Genomic DNA, 13,893 nt, shown 5'->3' with positions numbered 1-13,893 from the left:
TTATTCCTTCTTGAGAGCCCTTTCTCTCAAGGGAACCCCAAATCAAGGCAGAGACTTAGAGCCAATACGAAGACACAGTCTTCATTCCTCCTTTCCCGGTTCTAATCCTTAAATCTCCCTTGTCTGCCCCCCCAGTTTACCAAGTTCTCATCAAGGGTTAATTCATACTGGTTTGGCAGCTTTCAGGGGCAACTGTGTCTTCTATCAGCAGCACTAGAAAGTAATCCCACCCTCAGAAGTCCTACTGAGAGTGGAAAGGAGGGGAACTGGCCTGACAGGGCACACTCCCGGCTGGCACACCCAACAGGGAAAAGGAATTTTTTCATTTGGAGTCAGAGCTCTTTGCTGAGATCTCCTTTAGATCTTTCCTGAGTTTGCTGAATTTATTATCGTATTTAGTACTAATGGCGTGCTTTAAATTAATATTTTGTAGCTCATGTCCTGAGTGACAGAATGAGGATTCAAAGAATGAGGGAATGAATCGAACAGGACAACATTTAATCCAGAAAAACAGAAGCTTCTGTACTTGTTTAAAATTAAAAAGATTTACACAAGTGCATTAACAGGGATGTATGAAAGAGATCTGGGGGTCTCAGTTGACTTCAACTTAAAGTGTGATATGGCATCCACAAAATCTAGTATGATCTTAGGATGCATCTATAGATGTATAGTGGCTATTCTAGAATGAGAGCTGTGATGAGATCACTCCATTCTACACTAGGCAGAATATTCAGTATTTTCAGAGACATTTACAAATTCAGAAGCATGTAGGATGGTGAGTGACTTTGAAAAAATATATCACGTCAGAAAGAGCTGAAATAACTGGGGAGATTAAACCTAAAAAAAAGTCTTGGTGAGAACATAATTGTTTAAGGATTAAATGAGATAGCATATTGAAAGTGCTTAGTGCAATGCCTGGCATAAGTACTCAATTAATTTTAACAATAAAAGAATGATAATTAGTAGTACTATTAGCACTAAGTCATTCTATTATTATTATTACTATTACTATAATTATAGTTAATGCTTATAGAGTGCTTTCTATGTGCTAGGCACTATTCCAGGTCCTTTACATATACTGACTTATTTATCCCTCTTACCAATCCTATGAGGGAGGTATTACTATATCTCCAATTTTGCAGATGAGGAAGTTGAGTCACAGAATGGTCAAGTAGATTTCCCAGTGTGTCTCACAGATGGGAAGGGGAAAGAACCAGAACATTAACTCTGGCAGTGTCAGGCTATCAAGGGTAAAAGGCACTTTTGTTATAAAATACTTGTTTTGTACGACTCCAGAGGGCAGAACCACGACCAATGTGTGTGAACTACTGGGAGGCAGATTTCAGCTCAACAAAAGAAAAAAACACTCTGAATGATTAGAACTGTCTGAAATTTCAATGAGATGTCTTTTAAGGTAGTGAGTTCTTCATCCCAGGATGTAAGGGAAAAAAGGATAGAAATGAATGAAATGGGGCTCCTCCTGGAAAGAAACCACACAAATGATGAAGCTAACCATCGGTGAAAAGGATAAAGAAGGTATAGTGAAACTTGGTTTAAAAGACACATCACTGAAAAATTGAAAAGTAAAACAGTTGTGGAAACGATATAAAAGTGAACTAATGTCTGTCTTGCTGCTATCTCAACACAAAGTAAATTAGACGGAGAGAAGCGACACAAAGCTCTTAAAACAGGAAATTTCACACATGAATTTCTGTTTGGAAACTTACTAGACAGCTTGGGTTTGAAAAAAACAATCCCAGGATCCTCACAGATCTGATGGCCACCTACCCTGAAAGTGTAAACTACAGAGAGGTATAGTCTGCTTTCTGGAGGAAAGGGCATCTACATGAGGAAGTAGCACCCAAGCTGATGTGAGTAGGTGAGAGGCAGGCATGAGGCTGAAGATCATAAAACACCATTAGATCCAAAAATATATACTTGTAATGACAATTGAGTATGTGAGCATGATTTTAATCCTGCTACTCAGTGTGTGATTAACAGAATTATTGCATAGTTTAATAGGAATGTCCTCTGTGGTGAATCTATCTTTTTGCGTCCAGCAGTCCCAGGACCCAAATATTTGCTGATTTAATGAACTAATATAAACTTTCTCAACCAGCAACACCAGAGGTGGCTGGTTAAGGATTTAGAGTTCCAGCAAAATCTCTTTCTTCTATTACCAATAATAACTACTGAATATATGTATATACATACATATACACACACATAATAGTATGTATGTATATATGTGTATATATATACATAAATATATAATAATGCCACACTCTCCACTAAATATGCTCCCATTTCAGATAAGTTTTCAGACTATTTGTACTTAGATGGACAAATGTGTATTTTGATTTATGAAAATCAAAGTGTTCAATCTTTTTAGATTTATATACTTTACAAACAACTTTTTCTAGAGTTCTAGAATTGAATGATTACCAACTTAGAATGGAGCTTCTATTCGTAATATAGGTCTGAAGGCTCAAAAAAAAAAAATGCTGAAGTCATGGAAAAGTGAAAGTTTATCTTTCATCAAAGTGACAAGAGATGAAAACCATGTTGATCGAGCCTAAGTGGACATGATGGAGTTATGAATGTGGATTAAAACTGGGAGAGGTGGTATATGATATTGATTCATTAATGAGAAATAGTCGAATTTCAGTGGAGGATCTGGACTGTAGAGGAAATAATGGGCCTTAGTGGCTGATGACAGGAGAATGAGGGAGAGGGTATCAGGCAAAGCGGCAGAGAGGAAGAGGCAATAAACCCCAAGACTAGACGCTGATCGTCTCTGGTAACCAGGAAAAGGCAAATATAAACAAAGAGAGGTGAGTGACGGTGCTTGGTGTGTTGGGGGTCAGGAAATACTGTCAGGTTGCTGCAGCACGGCCCCCGGTCAAAGCGGTAACTGGGGATCTGAGCTCGGCGGTGACGCGCGGCCCTCACGTGACCAGGAGCCTGTGTCTGCCCAAGTCCCTCTCGTCCTGGTCCTTTTTGCCTGTCCAGACAGCGTCTGCCTATTGCCCTTTGGTCGAGGGGAAAAGCACAACGAAGTAAGTCCCCTTGGTCCTCTTAAATCGGTGTGAGTGTCGGTGCCGCCCCGTAAACCCTGGAATCGGGATGGCAGCGTCCAGGCCTTTCCCTATGCCCAGCCCCGCCCCCCGCGCCCACAGTTCGGTGCAAAAAATGGTGGTCTTAGAGGTGGGGTAGGGAGGTGAGTGAGCCCCCCCCCCCCCGGGAGGGAGACACAGACACTTAGAAATAGTTTCTAACCCATCTTTCGCTTCCACTTCCCGCCTGAAAAGAAATGACGAGCATTGCGGGGTGGAGGGGTGGGGGCACGGAGGACCAAGCTTGAGATGGGGCATCGGGGGGAGGGGAACTAGAAAGGGGCTGGCGTGGGGGCAGCGGCTGGTGCCCAGAAAAAGGGCGTGTGTGTCAGTCAGTCTTTCCCTCCTCTCCACTCCCCGCCCCCTACCCTGTCTTGCGTCTGTCTGCAGGTCTGCAGGTCGCAGCGGGGCACCTCGAGAGGACGCCTGGGAACAAACGGCCAGGAGAGGTCCAGGTCGGGGAAGGGGTGGGCAGTGGGCTAGGATGGGGTGAGAGGGAAGACGCTGATGGGCGCGGAGTCCGCGGCACCACCGCCCCGCCCCTGCCACTGCGGGAGAGGCCTGTGGCAAGGCTTGCTGGGAAAATGGTGGGCTTTCGGGAAGGAGGGGGCGACAAGGGCGGGGGGACGAGACGCGGCGGGGTCCCCAGGGCCAGAAAGCCTCTCAGCAAGCGTAGGTTGGAGGACCTGGGCCCCGAATCTGGAAAAGGCAGGTTATTGGAACCCATGGCCCGGGTTTTGGTCCAGCCACCAAGTATTCTGACTCGACTCTGCCTTTCTTGTCTCCTATGAATAACTGTGCTTAAAAAAGACCATTCTCAACATGGAAAAATCCTGCAAAGAGAATGAAGAACAGCCACAGAGCGCGCCCAAGGCAGATGAGGAGCGGCCTCCTGTGGAGCACTCTCCTGAAAAGCACTCCCCGGAGGAACCCTCTTCGGAGGAGCAATCCTCGGAGGAGGAGTTTTTTCCGGAGGAACTCCTTCCTGAGCTCCTTCCTGAGATGCTCGTGTCCGAGGAGCGCCCTCCGCAGGAGCGCCTGTCTAGGAAGGACCTTTTTGAGGAGCGCCCTCCCATGGAGCAGCCTCCTTGTGGAGTGGGAAAACATAAGCTAGAAGAAGGAAGCTTTAAAGAAAGGCTGGCTCGCTCTCGCCCGCAATTTAGAGGAGACATACATGGCAGAAATTTAAGCAACGAGGAGATGATAAAGGTAGCAGAGGAGATGGAAGAGATGAAAAGAGTACGCAACAAATTGATGATCATGCACTGGAAGGCAAGACGGAACCGTCCTTATCCCATTTAATGTGTTCAGCGTTTAATTCTGTTTTGCCTGATATAAGTATTGCCACCTGAACTTTGCATTTTTCTCATATACCTTTCCCCATCTTCTTAATTTTAACTTTTTGTGTGGCTTTATTTTAGGTGTTTCGCTTGTAACTGGCATAAAATTGGGTTGCCCCCCCAATGTGCAAGTCCCTCTCTTTCAGTCCTGAGTCTCACCCATTTGCATGAAAAGATGTACATTATATATTGTGAAGTGAAAAAAAGCAATTTTCAAGAAGTATATGTAGTATCCCAGTTTTGTAAAAAAATGTATATTTATATATTAATATGCAAAGAACTGAAAGTATATACTTCAAAGGCTTAACAGTGACTGTGTGGTAAGATAATAGGTGATTTTTTTGGTTTTCCATTTTTGCTTTATAGGAATTTCTCATTTTTTCAACACGAACACATTTTACTTGTGTTGCAAAAAAATCCCAATATAATGAAAAATTGTAAAACAATTTAAAAAACTGTCAATCAGCTTATAAAGACAATGTGGCACTTAATAAATACTTGTCAGAACTTAAAAAAAGAAAAGTAAATCCCATGTTTCTTCTGAATCTCTTATGCCGAAATATAAACCAGGTACTTATATTTGTTTAAAGGTCATTTTTTTCCCGTTTACATAGGAATAATACTTGACTTACAAGGCTGCTGTGGAACCAAATGAGGTAAAGATTGCATGAGCTGTGTGTTTCTTTCCCCCACCCGCACATGCAGGACCCCAGCCCCTATAGATTCCCTTCAAATACACAGAGTAGTACCCAAAGGAGATCTCACTTGTGCTCACAAATAATTCCTGTGAGATTCCAGGTGAGTGCCACATTCTATTTCTGTCCTCCTATTCTCTTCCCTTGGATACAATCATGTCTGCTGGGCACAGCTGCTCCTTCTCCTGGGTTCTGCTCCTTCCCTGGTCCAAAGTGCCAGCGCAAAGCCTTACTGATTGCTCTGGAGTCCCTGCCGGGCCAAAGCTGAACTGTGTCTCCTACTGATATATGGAGAATGCACCTTCTCCAGCTTTAATATTAACACTTCTCCAGGTGGATGCCATCCCAGTGTTCCTTAAACCTCCATGTCTTAAAGAATTCTTAGCAAAATAGTCCTTCCCATTTTTTTTTTCTGAAAGCTTCCCTTTTCTCCACTGGAATCAAACATGAGTTCACTGGGTCCTGGGCTAGAAGAGAAATTGGTGAGCCAGACACAATGCTGTGTACTCAGAATTGGAATCTCCCTCCCAAATAATCTCCAAGGGTTTTTGTTGTCTAACACTTGCCTTAGGATGAGTTCCCTCCCAGGGGCCTCTGGCAGGCTTGCCTTACCAATTCAGCTGATTTGCTCAATTTGTATAAATTAAAGAGGAAAGTAAGACTTAGGCTCAAGCTAGGACATTTCCCTTCTGCCCCACCCCACATCAACAAGAAACATGCAAAAATACTTTGTAAGACATTAAAGTACTTAAAGTCATTAAAGTATATGTATATGCATATACATATATATGTGTGTATGTGTATCAGATATTATGATTTCTCTGTTTCTCTATCCTTATAAAACCTAAGATTTTGTTTTATTGATCCTGTTTATTGATTTTTTTATTGATCTGGTTAATTCTAGAAACACAAATAGTTGTTAACAATTTTTTTAAATTATGACCCAGTCATAAACCCTGAGTTTCTGTTTGATTGGCGATGTAAACTTCAGTAAGTGTGTTCACTTCTCTAGAAAGTATGATTTGCAATTCCAAAAGGATCACAGTCAGGGGAGGGATTGTTTCTCCAAATTCAACATTAAAATTATTTAAATATTTTATATATCAATGTTTCTCTTATCAAATATGCAGAGACCTGGGTGCTACCCCAGACCTAGTAAATCTGCTTTTCTGTAAATTAGGACACAAGTTAGACAGCCACTGCTATATACAATGTACTCTTGGTTTTATTTTATTTATTTATTTATTTATTTTTGTGAGGAAGATCAGCCCTGAGCTAACATCCATGCTAATCCTCCTCTTTTTGCTGAGGAAGACCGGCTCTGAGCTAACATCTATTGCCAATCCTCCTCCTTTTTTTTTTTTTCCCCCAAAGCCCCAGTAGATAGTTGTATGTCATAGTTGCACATCCTTCTAGTTGCTGTATGTGGGACGTGGCCTCAGCGTGGTGGGAGAAGCAGTGCGTCGGTGCGCGCCCGGGATCCGAACCCGGGCCACCAGTAGCGGAGCACGCACACTTAACCGCTAAGCCATGGGGCCGGCCCAACTCTTGGTTTTAGTAAGAATAAACTGTGACATAAATAGAAGAAAATATAGATGAGTGTATCAGAATTAAAAGGGTAAAAGTCTTTTCCAAGCATATGTTTTGTGTGTGAGTGAGGAAGATTAGCAATGAGCTAACATTTGTTGCCAATCCTCCTCTTTTTGTTGAGGAAGATTAGCCCTGGGCTAGCATCCGTGCCATCTTCCTCTACTTTATATGTGGGACGCCTGCCACAGCATGGCTTGATAAACAGTGCGTAGGTCCATGCCCGGGGTTCTGAACCTGCAAAACCCAGGCTGCTGAAGCGGAGCGGGCGATCTTAACGACTATGACACCAGACTGCCTCCCCAAGCATATTTTTAAGTAAGAAATTAAAAACAAACTCTTCAATTTTACTACATAAAATTTAGATTTTTTGCAACGAGGCAAGACCATACACAGAATAAAAGGCTAAGAGAGATGACAAAATAGCAAGAAGTATTTTCCATGATTAACGTTATGTAATGCCTGGCATTGCTTCCTTCCAATATGAGTAAAAGGCATCGGAAATAAATTCAAAGTTCTCCTTTAGTAATCAGCTCACAAAATTGTAAGCCAACTCTATGCCCTTGACTTTGTTTTTGTTTTAATTTTTTCACTATATGATGCCATCTGGGGGGATCTTCACGTCTCCAGACCAGTCTTCAAGGTTGCAACAGCCTGATGGATGCTGGTCGGGCTGGATTCTGGCTGGAGTGAGACGAGCATCCAACCAGGGGCTCACTGTGGCAGTTTTACAAGACAGGATGAATCCAGCCCCCTGGCGCTCTGAGGGGTGGCACTGGGGCAGCATGTGGAAGGGCTCACCCAAGCCACACTCCTCTCCAGGGTGGCCTGACTTTGGTTTCTCTGCTCCAGCCTGCAGCAGGCACAAGACCCTCCTAGGCTGATGGCCGGGCTGTCCTGACATGCTTACCTGGAGGACGACGACTGTCTCCATCACAGGTCAGAGCACTTTGCCTTTCTCTCCTTTTCCCTTTCTCATTTGGGAAAACTTTTGTAAGGGAGGAGATAAAGCCCCAAGGATTCCTAACTGGAAACATTGGTTGGGATAGTCTTTGAGCAAGCAGATATCTGACCTGCGTCTGATCAGGTAACTTGGGGCTGACGCAGAAGAGGCTGACCCTTCTCTCAGAGTCCAGTGAGGTAGGCACACAAAATGGGGTTAAACCTCAGACAAGACCTTACCTTCCCTCTCCCACCCACCTTTCTCAGACTCCCAGAAGGACCTCGGATGTACCCCAGCCTGTTTGAGTGGTTTTGCAGTGACTTTAGCTCTGTGTGTGCGTGGTGCATTGCTTCTGCTGTCTGTGTCAGCTCAGGCTCAGAGACACGGGAGACCCCAGGGAAAGGGTGCTTGCAAAGGCATGTGGTCCTGCACTCAGGAGAAAAGGGGTTTCACCTCCTGTGTGACCACCCCTATGCACTGCAGGCCCAGCCCACGACTTGGGGGCCAGGACAGTAAAGCTGTGAATTGGTGTGAAGATGCTTTTGAAGGCATTAATGGTGGAGGGTCAGCAGGATCCAGAGCCTGGTTCTCTGGGCCCCTCACCACCTCCCTGCCAGGCAGAAGGCTGGTATCTCAATCACATGTCCAAGAAGTGACTCGTCTGGCCAACTCCAGAGCAGAATGCATTGAGGTTCCAGGACCTTGGAGAGAGAGCCCTCTGCTGATCAGGATGCCCTGGCTCTGAGGAGACAGAGCATGAGAGTGGGAGGCCTTGTGCTGAGGCAGCGCAGAGGGATCAGGTTCAAGGTCCTTGCAAAATGCCCAGAGACTCCTCTTTCTCTCATTCAGAAATACTAATCTAAAGTCAATTATTTTTACAAATGAAGAATAAGATTATACAAATAAATAAGAGGTAGATCTTGTGTTCTAATTCAGATTTGTCTGAATCAAATTCTATATTCTCCCCACTCTACCACACTGCCTCCAATTTAGATTGTAGCTTTCCAGGACTTAGGGGGCTTAGGGAATAATTGACTTAGACTTGCTAAGTATGGTATCCCTGTTGGTTTGTACATTTGGGTGAGTTTTCACATTATGATCTTTCTCCAGGTGGAAATGTCCAGTAGGGAGTTAGATATAAGTGTCTAGAGTTTGGAAAAGACACTGACATGGAAATAATGGATTGTGGCTGGTGGTACCTGGTACATAGTAAGCACCCTATGAATATTTATTGAATTAAATGAATGAAGAATCCAATGTTATAGCCTTCTATCCTTTTCTATGAATATGTATTTTTAAAATAGAAGTGGAATTCTACTGAATGCACTAATTCATGACCAGTGTGTAAAAAATGAACTTGTTCTTTAAACCCTCTCTACCAATACCTGTTTTGAAGAATATTTAGAAAATAGGTGTAAGCTCGCCATCTGGTGACCAGAGACAGAACTGCGAGTGGAACACAGCTAACAAAGGAGAGAGGGAAGGAGAAAAACTATTGGGAAGTGCAGTGAGGAGGAGAGACCATATTGGGGAGGGGAATGCCTCAACCCTGACTCTCACTGGACCTGATCCCTCCAGAATTCAAAAACTCTTAGTGAGTCTTCTTATTTTCATGGCAATGTAGTTATTTGCATAAGTTCAGTAAAAATCTGTTTTCCTTGTAACAGGACACAATTAGAAACGTTGGTTATGTTACCAAGGCCTCGACTGCATAGGGGAGGAAAAATAATTTTTCCCTCTCCCCTTCTAGGTTCCTGGCTGAGAACTCCCTGTAATAAAAGACAGATTAACAGGAGAAAAACAAACAGAAGTTCAATACCATGTATACCACCTGTATACACGGGAGAGACCCAGGAAAACTGAGTAACTCCCCGAAATGGGCCAAGCCACCACCTTAAATACCATCATCAGCTAAAGACAAAGGAGGATGGGGGTGGGGCGCAGTTATGGGAGATTACCAGGCAAAGCACAGTAACCAAGGGTAAGGTTGTTAGCAGATTTAAGTCCTTGCCCTCTCCATTGATAAGAGTTTCTAAAGATTTAGTCATCCTTCCCTTCTTGGTACAGTACAGAAAGGGAGACACCCATACAAATGGAGATTTCTCTTGTAAATATAAATGTCCCTAACAAAAGGGTAACTTCCATTTGGTATTCAGAGATTCTCCTGTGTCTATAGCTTCTCAAAAATAATCAGCTCATAATAATCCTCATGCCAAAGAGGCATATTTTGGGGTGTCATATTCTGTTCCCTTACAACTGGAATGTCATATTCGAGAATGTGTCTAGATTCAGATATGACCAGACAGCTTTAAAGAACTAAGGATGACTTTATTTAGCCAATAAAGCCCCTTGGAAAACCAGCCTGGCACCTTGCTTACAGGGTTCACTGCAGCCTTACCAGGTGATAAAGGAAGGTCACTTCCTAGTAGGCCCAGTAACCTCAGGATATTTTGGGGACCTCAAGAAGAGAGGAATTCACCCAAATCTATAGGTATTGCAGGTGTCGGGGGAAGAGGGAGAATCTCCCTCTGCCCTTTCCCTTAAGGTTCTTCTGGCTGGCCAAATAATCAACAAGACAGGTTAGCAGGAGAAAATAATACCAAGTTTAATAACATGTATACATGGGAGAAAGCAGGGACACTGCGTTTCTCAACACAATAGCAGAAATTCTCGTCTTAAATATCATTTTCAGCCAATGACAAAGGAGGATTTGGGGGTGGGGGGAGTCAAGTTACAGGAGATTACCACTAAAGCACAGTAAACAAGAGTAAGGTTTATTATACAGCCCCAAGGCCTCATCTTCCACATTGATAAGTTACTAGAAATGAGCTCACCCCACCTTTTTCTCAATAAAGAGAGGAGATACCTTTACAAATAGAGACTTCCCTTGTAAATGATTGTCTGACAACTCCTCGCAGGGCCATCCAAAGAATGTGGCCAGAGAGACAGAACTCCCGATAAGATGGGCTTGTTGGTGCCTTTTCTATTGTAACCTCTATCCTAAATTATCTTTTATAACAGTCATGATAATAACCCCTTTCTAAAACAGATTTTTTGGTTTTAAATTTTTTTAGGCAGTTTGGGAGGAGAAACTCAAATATTTTTCCTGAGCTCTCTGAGTCCTTATTGTCTTCAGCTCAAAATAATCCACATACCAGAGTGGTGCTTCCTGGGGCAGCTTGCCCTGAGCACCATCACAGGCAAAGTCTGATGGTGAGTTCTTGGCTTGGTTTTCCGGCCTCAAGAGGTTTTTAAAAGTCCACTCAGAAAACTGTATAGAGGTTACCAGGGGCAAGGGAGGTGGGGGGTAGACACAAGGGGTGAAGGGAGACATGTATATGGTGACTGACAAACAATAATGTACAACCAAAATTTCACAATGTTATAAACTATTAAGACATCAATAAAAAAAAAAGCCCACTCTGAGACATCTTATGAAAAGTTCCAGGAAAGCAGATTTAAAAGAGTCTATATGGTCAATCACTATTCTTGTTGCATATATATAAATAATCAGGTCAAGTTTAATGAGACTAGACTTATTTTGCAAGCAAATTAGTCTTATTTTGATTATCTCTGATAGAAATGGGGCTGACCGTAGAGAGTAAAATTATGTTTTCAGTAGAAACTATAATACACCTGTCTGGATATCAGAGTCTGGTCCTATTAATTATCTTTGAGGTTTTATATTCTACCTGATAGCCTCCCATAACTGTACTCCCCCCCACCCCCCGCCAAACATCTTTCTTTTGTCTTTAGCTGAAGATGGTATTTATCGTGGTAGCTTAGGCCATTTCTGGGAGTTACTCAGTTTTCCTGGGTCTCTCCCATGTATACAGGAGGTATATATGGTATTAAACTTCTGTTTGTTTTTCTCCTGTTAATCTTTTGTTACAGAGGGGTCTCAGCAAAGAACCTAGAAGGGTAGAGGGAAAATTATTTTTCCTCCCTTACAAGATGCATGTACTTACATTGTGTGTGTATATCTCTCTTTTTATATACCATGTCAATTTACTTTTATATATAGTATATATGTATATTACTTTACATGTTTATATATTATACCTGCAAATACCTTTATGTATTCATTTATATGTTTGTAGTTATATCTTACGTAGCATATATTTTATTTACAGTATTCCTTTATTTTTCTTTGCACACATGCCATGACATTCATCCATCTGGGTTTTCCATCAACCATACCCCTTGATGGTGATGTCTGTAATGAAGATAGAATTGTTCTCTTTGATCTCAGAGGCCTATGTCTGAAGGCCATGTGAATGGACAGGTTCCCCAAAAAGCGTAAGGTAGAGGAAAGGGCAGCAGCTTTGTTTGGAGTTGAGGAAAGAAAGTCAAAATGATCAAGAACCTACTTTGGGCCAAGTGTTTTCTATTTAGGATCTCTTTTAATCCTTACAACTCTTTGAGGAAGGCATTATTACCTTACTATAGATGAGGAAACTGAAACTCAGAAAGTTTGAGTGACTTACACAGGGTCACACAGCCAGTAAGTGGAGGACCCTGGATTTGAACTCTAATTTGTCTGACTCTTAAGTCAGACCTCTTAACCATTATGCCTTGCTTACTCAGAAAATTTCACACCTTCTCTCTTATTGCCAAGTCTAGTGGGCATTCATCTTTTGAAATTCAGAAAAGTTGAGAAAACTCCCCCACTCTCATGCCCCACTCTTGTTGAGTTTGAATTTGCTACAAGCATGCTTTTGCAATCAGAAAAATTAGTAAAGAATTATCTCTTTCAAAATCTTTAACAAAAAAATCTCAAAGAATATTAAACTGAGGGCCGGCCCTGTGGCTTGGTGGTTAAGTGCGCGCGCTGCAATGCTGGTGGCCCGGGTTCAGATCCCGGGTGCGCATCGAGGCACCACTTCTCCATCCATCCTGAGGCCGAGTCCCACATACAGCAACTAGAAGGATGTGGAGCTATGACATACAACTATCTACTGGGGCTTTGGGGGAAAAAAATAAAATAAATAAAATCTTTAAAAAAAAAAAAGAATATTAAATGGAACGTGAGAAACTGGGATGAAATATTTAAAACATATGTTACAGATTTTGAGATATCTTTGAAAAATATAAATCTCCACTCACCCAATAGAAAATGAGCAGAATACATGGAGAAGTAATTCACATGAAAAGAAACACAAATTACACACGCACACATTCATAGACTCTAAATGATATCGCACAAACGGCATTATACTCTACATTTCATTTGAAAAAATGTTCTTTTTTTCGCTCCGTAGTATGTCTTGGAAATCTATCCATATTGTTACCTATTGTGGTATAATAAGAAATATTTGGTCTTTGTCTGGGTCCCTGGCACACAGCTCTTCAAACCCTTGAAATTTCCTGAGTGATAGGAGTGTCTTCTGTCATTCATAAGGAGCCTTCTTTGAGCTTATGCTATTAAGGTGATCTAGGGTGGGTCCCCTAGATAGCCTCAAGGTGGGCCTGGTGAACCTGAAAGACCAAGTGGAACTTTCAGCCCCACTCATCTACCTCTGGGAAGGGGAAGGTGGGGAGGGCTGCAGATTAAGCTCTATAAAAACTCTTGAATGGCAAATTTGATGAGCTTCCAGGTTGGCAAATGCGCCCACATGCAGGGAGGCTGGCGCACCCCAGTTCCTTGGGGACAAAAGTGCCTTCGTTCAGGACTCTTCCAGACCGTGCCCTTTGTACCTCTTCATCTGGCTGTTCATCTGTATGCTTTATAATATCCTTTATAATAAACTGGAAAATGTAAGTAAATCTTTCTCTGAGTTCTGTGAGCTGATCTATCAAGTTAATCAAACCCCTAGCAAGTTAATTGAACCCGAACAGGAAGGGGTTGAGGGAACCTCCAATCTATAACCAGTGGGTGAGAAGCAACTGGACTTAAGGTTGGCATCTGAAGTGGAAGGGGTGCAGTCTTGTGGGACTGAGCCCTTAATCTGTGGGATCTGACACTCCCTTAGTGTCAGAATTGAGTTCATTGCTTGGTGTGTTGAAAAAAAACACACATTAGACCTCCATCTGGTTCATATGTACCTGCTGCATATAGTGCAGAGTGCGCACATCTTGTAGGTTATTCCTTAATGATAGAGATTTAGGTGGTTTCCATGCTTTGCTGTTACAAACATGCTGCGGTGGCCTTTTTGTGCCTGACTCCTTGCACATAGGTGTCAGTATTTCTTCAGGATTACTGACTAGAAGAG

The 13,893-nt window shown here is 42.6% G+C and overlaps 1 protein-coding gene across 1 annotated transcript; it reads left to right on the top strand.

The window, feature by feature from the left end:
- Positions 1-2,894: 2,894 nt before the first annotated feature.
- TCEAL1 (transcription elongation factor A like 1) lies at positions 2,895-4,679 on the top strand. The gene is made up of 3 exons (XM_004443711.3): positions 2,895-3,059; positions 3,507-3,571; positions 3,927-4,679. The coding sequence occupies exon 3, from the start codon at positions 3,939-3,941 to the stop codon at positions 4,416-4,418; it is 480 nt and encodes a 159-aa protein (XP_004443768.1). The 5' UTR covers positions 2,895-3,059; positions 3,507-3,571; positions 3,927-3,938; the 3' UTR covers positions 4,419-4,679.
- Positions 4,680-13,893: the final 9,214 nt, after the last annotated feature.

Source organism: Ceratotherium simum, chromosome X (genome assembly GCF_057802395.1).
Source record: "Ceratotherium simum simum isolate JZ-2026a chromosome X, ASM5780239v1, whole genome shotgun sequence".
Classification (NCBI taxonomy): domain Eukaryota; kingdom Metazoa; phylum Chordata; class Mammalia; order Perissodactyla; family Rhinocerotidae; genus Ceratotherium; species Ceratotherium simum.
The sequence above is the reverse complement of the archived record's forward strand: the minus strand, read 5'-3'. Positions and strand labels throughout refer to the sequence as shown.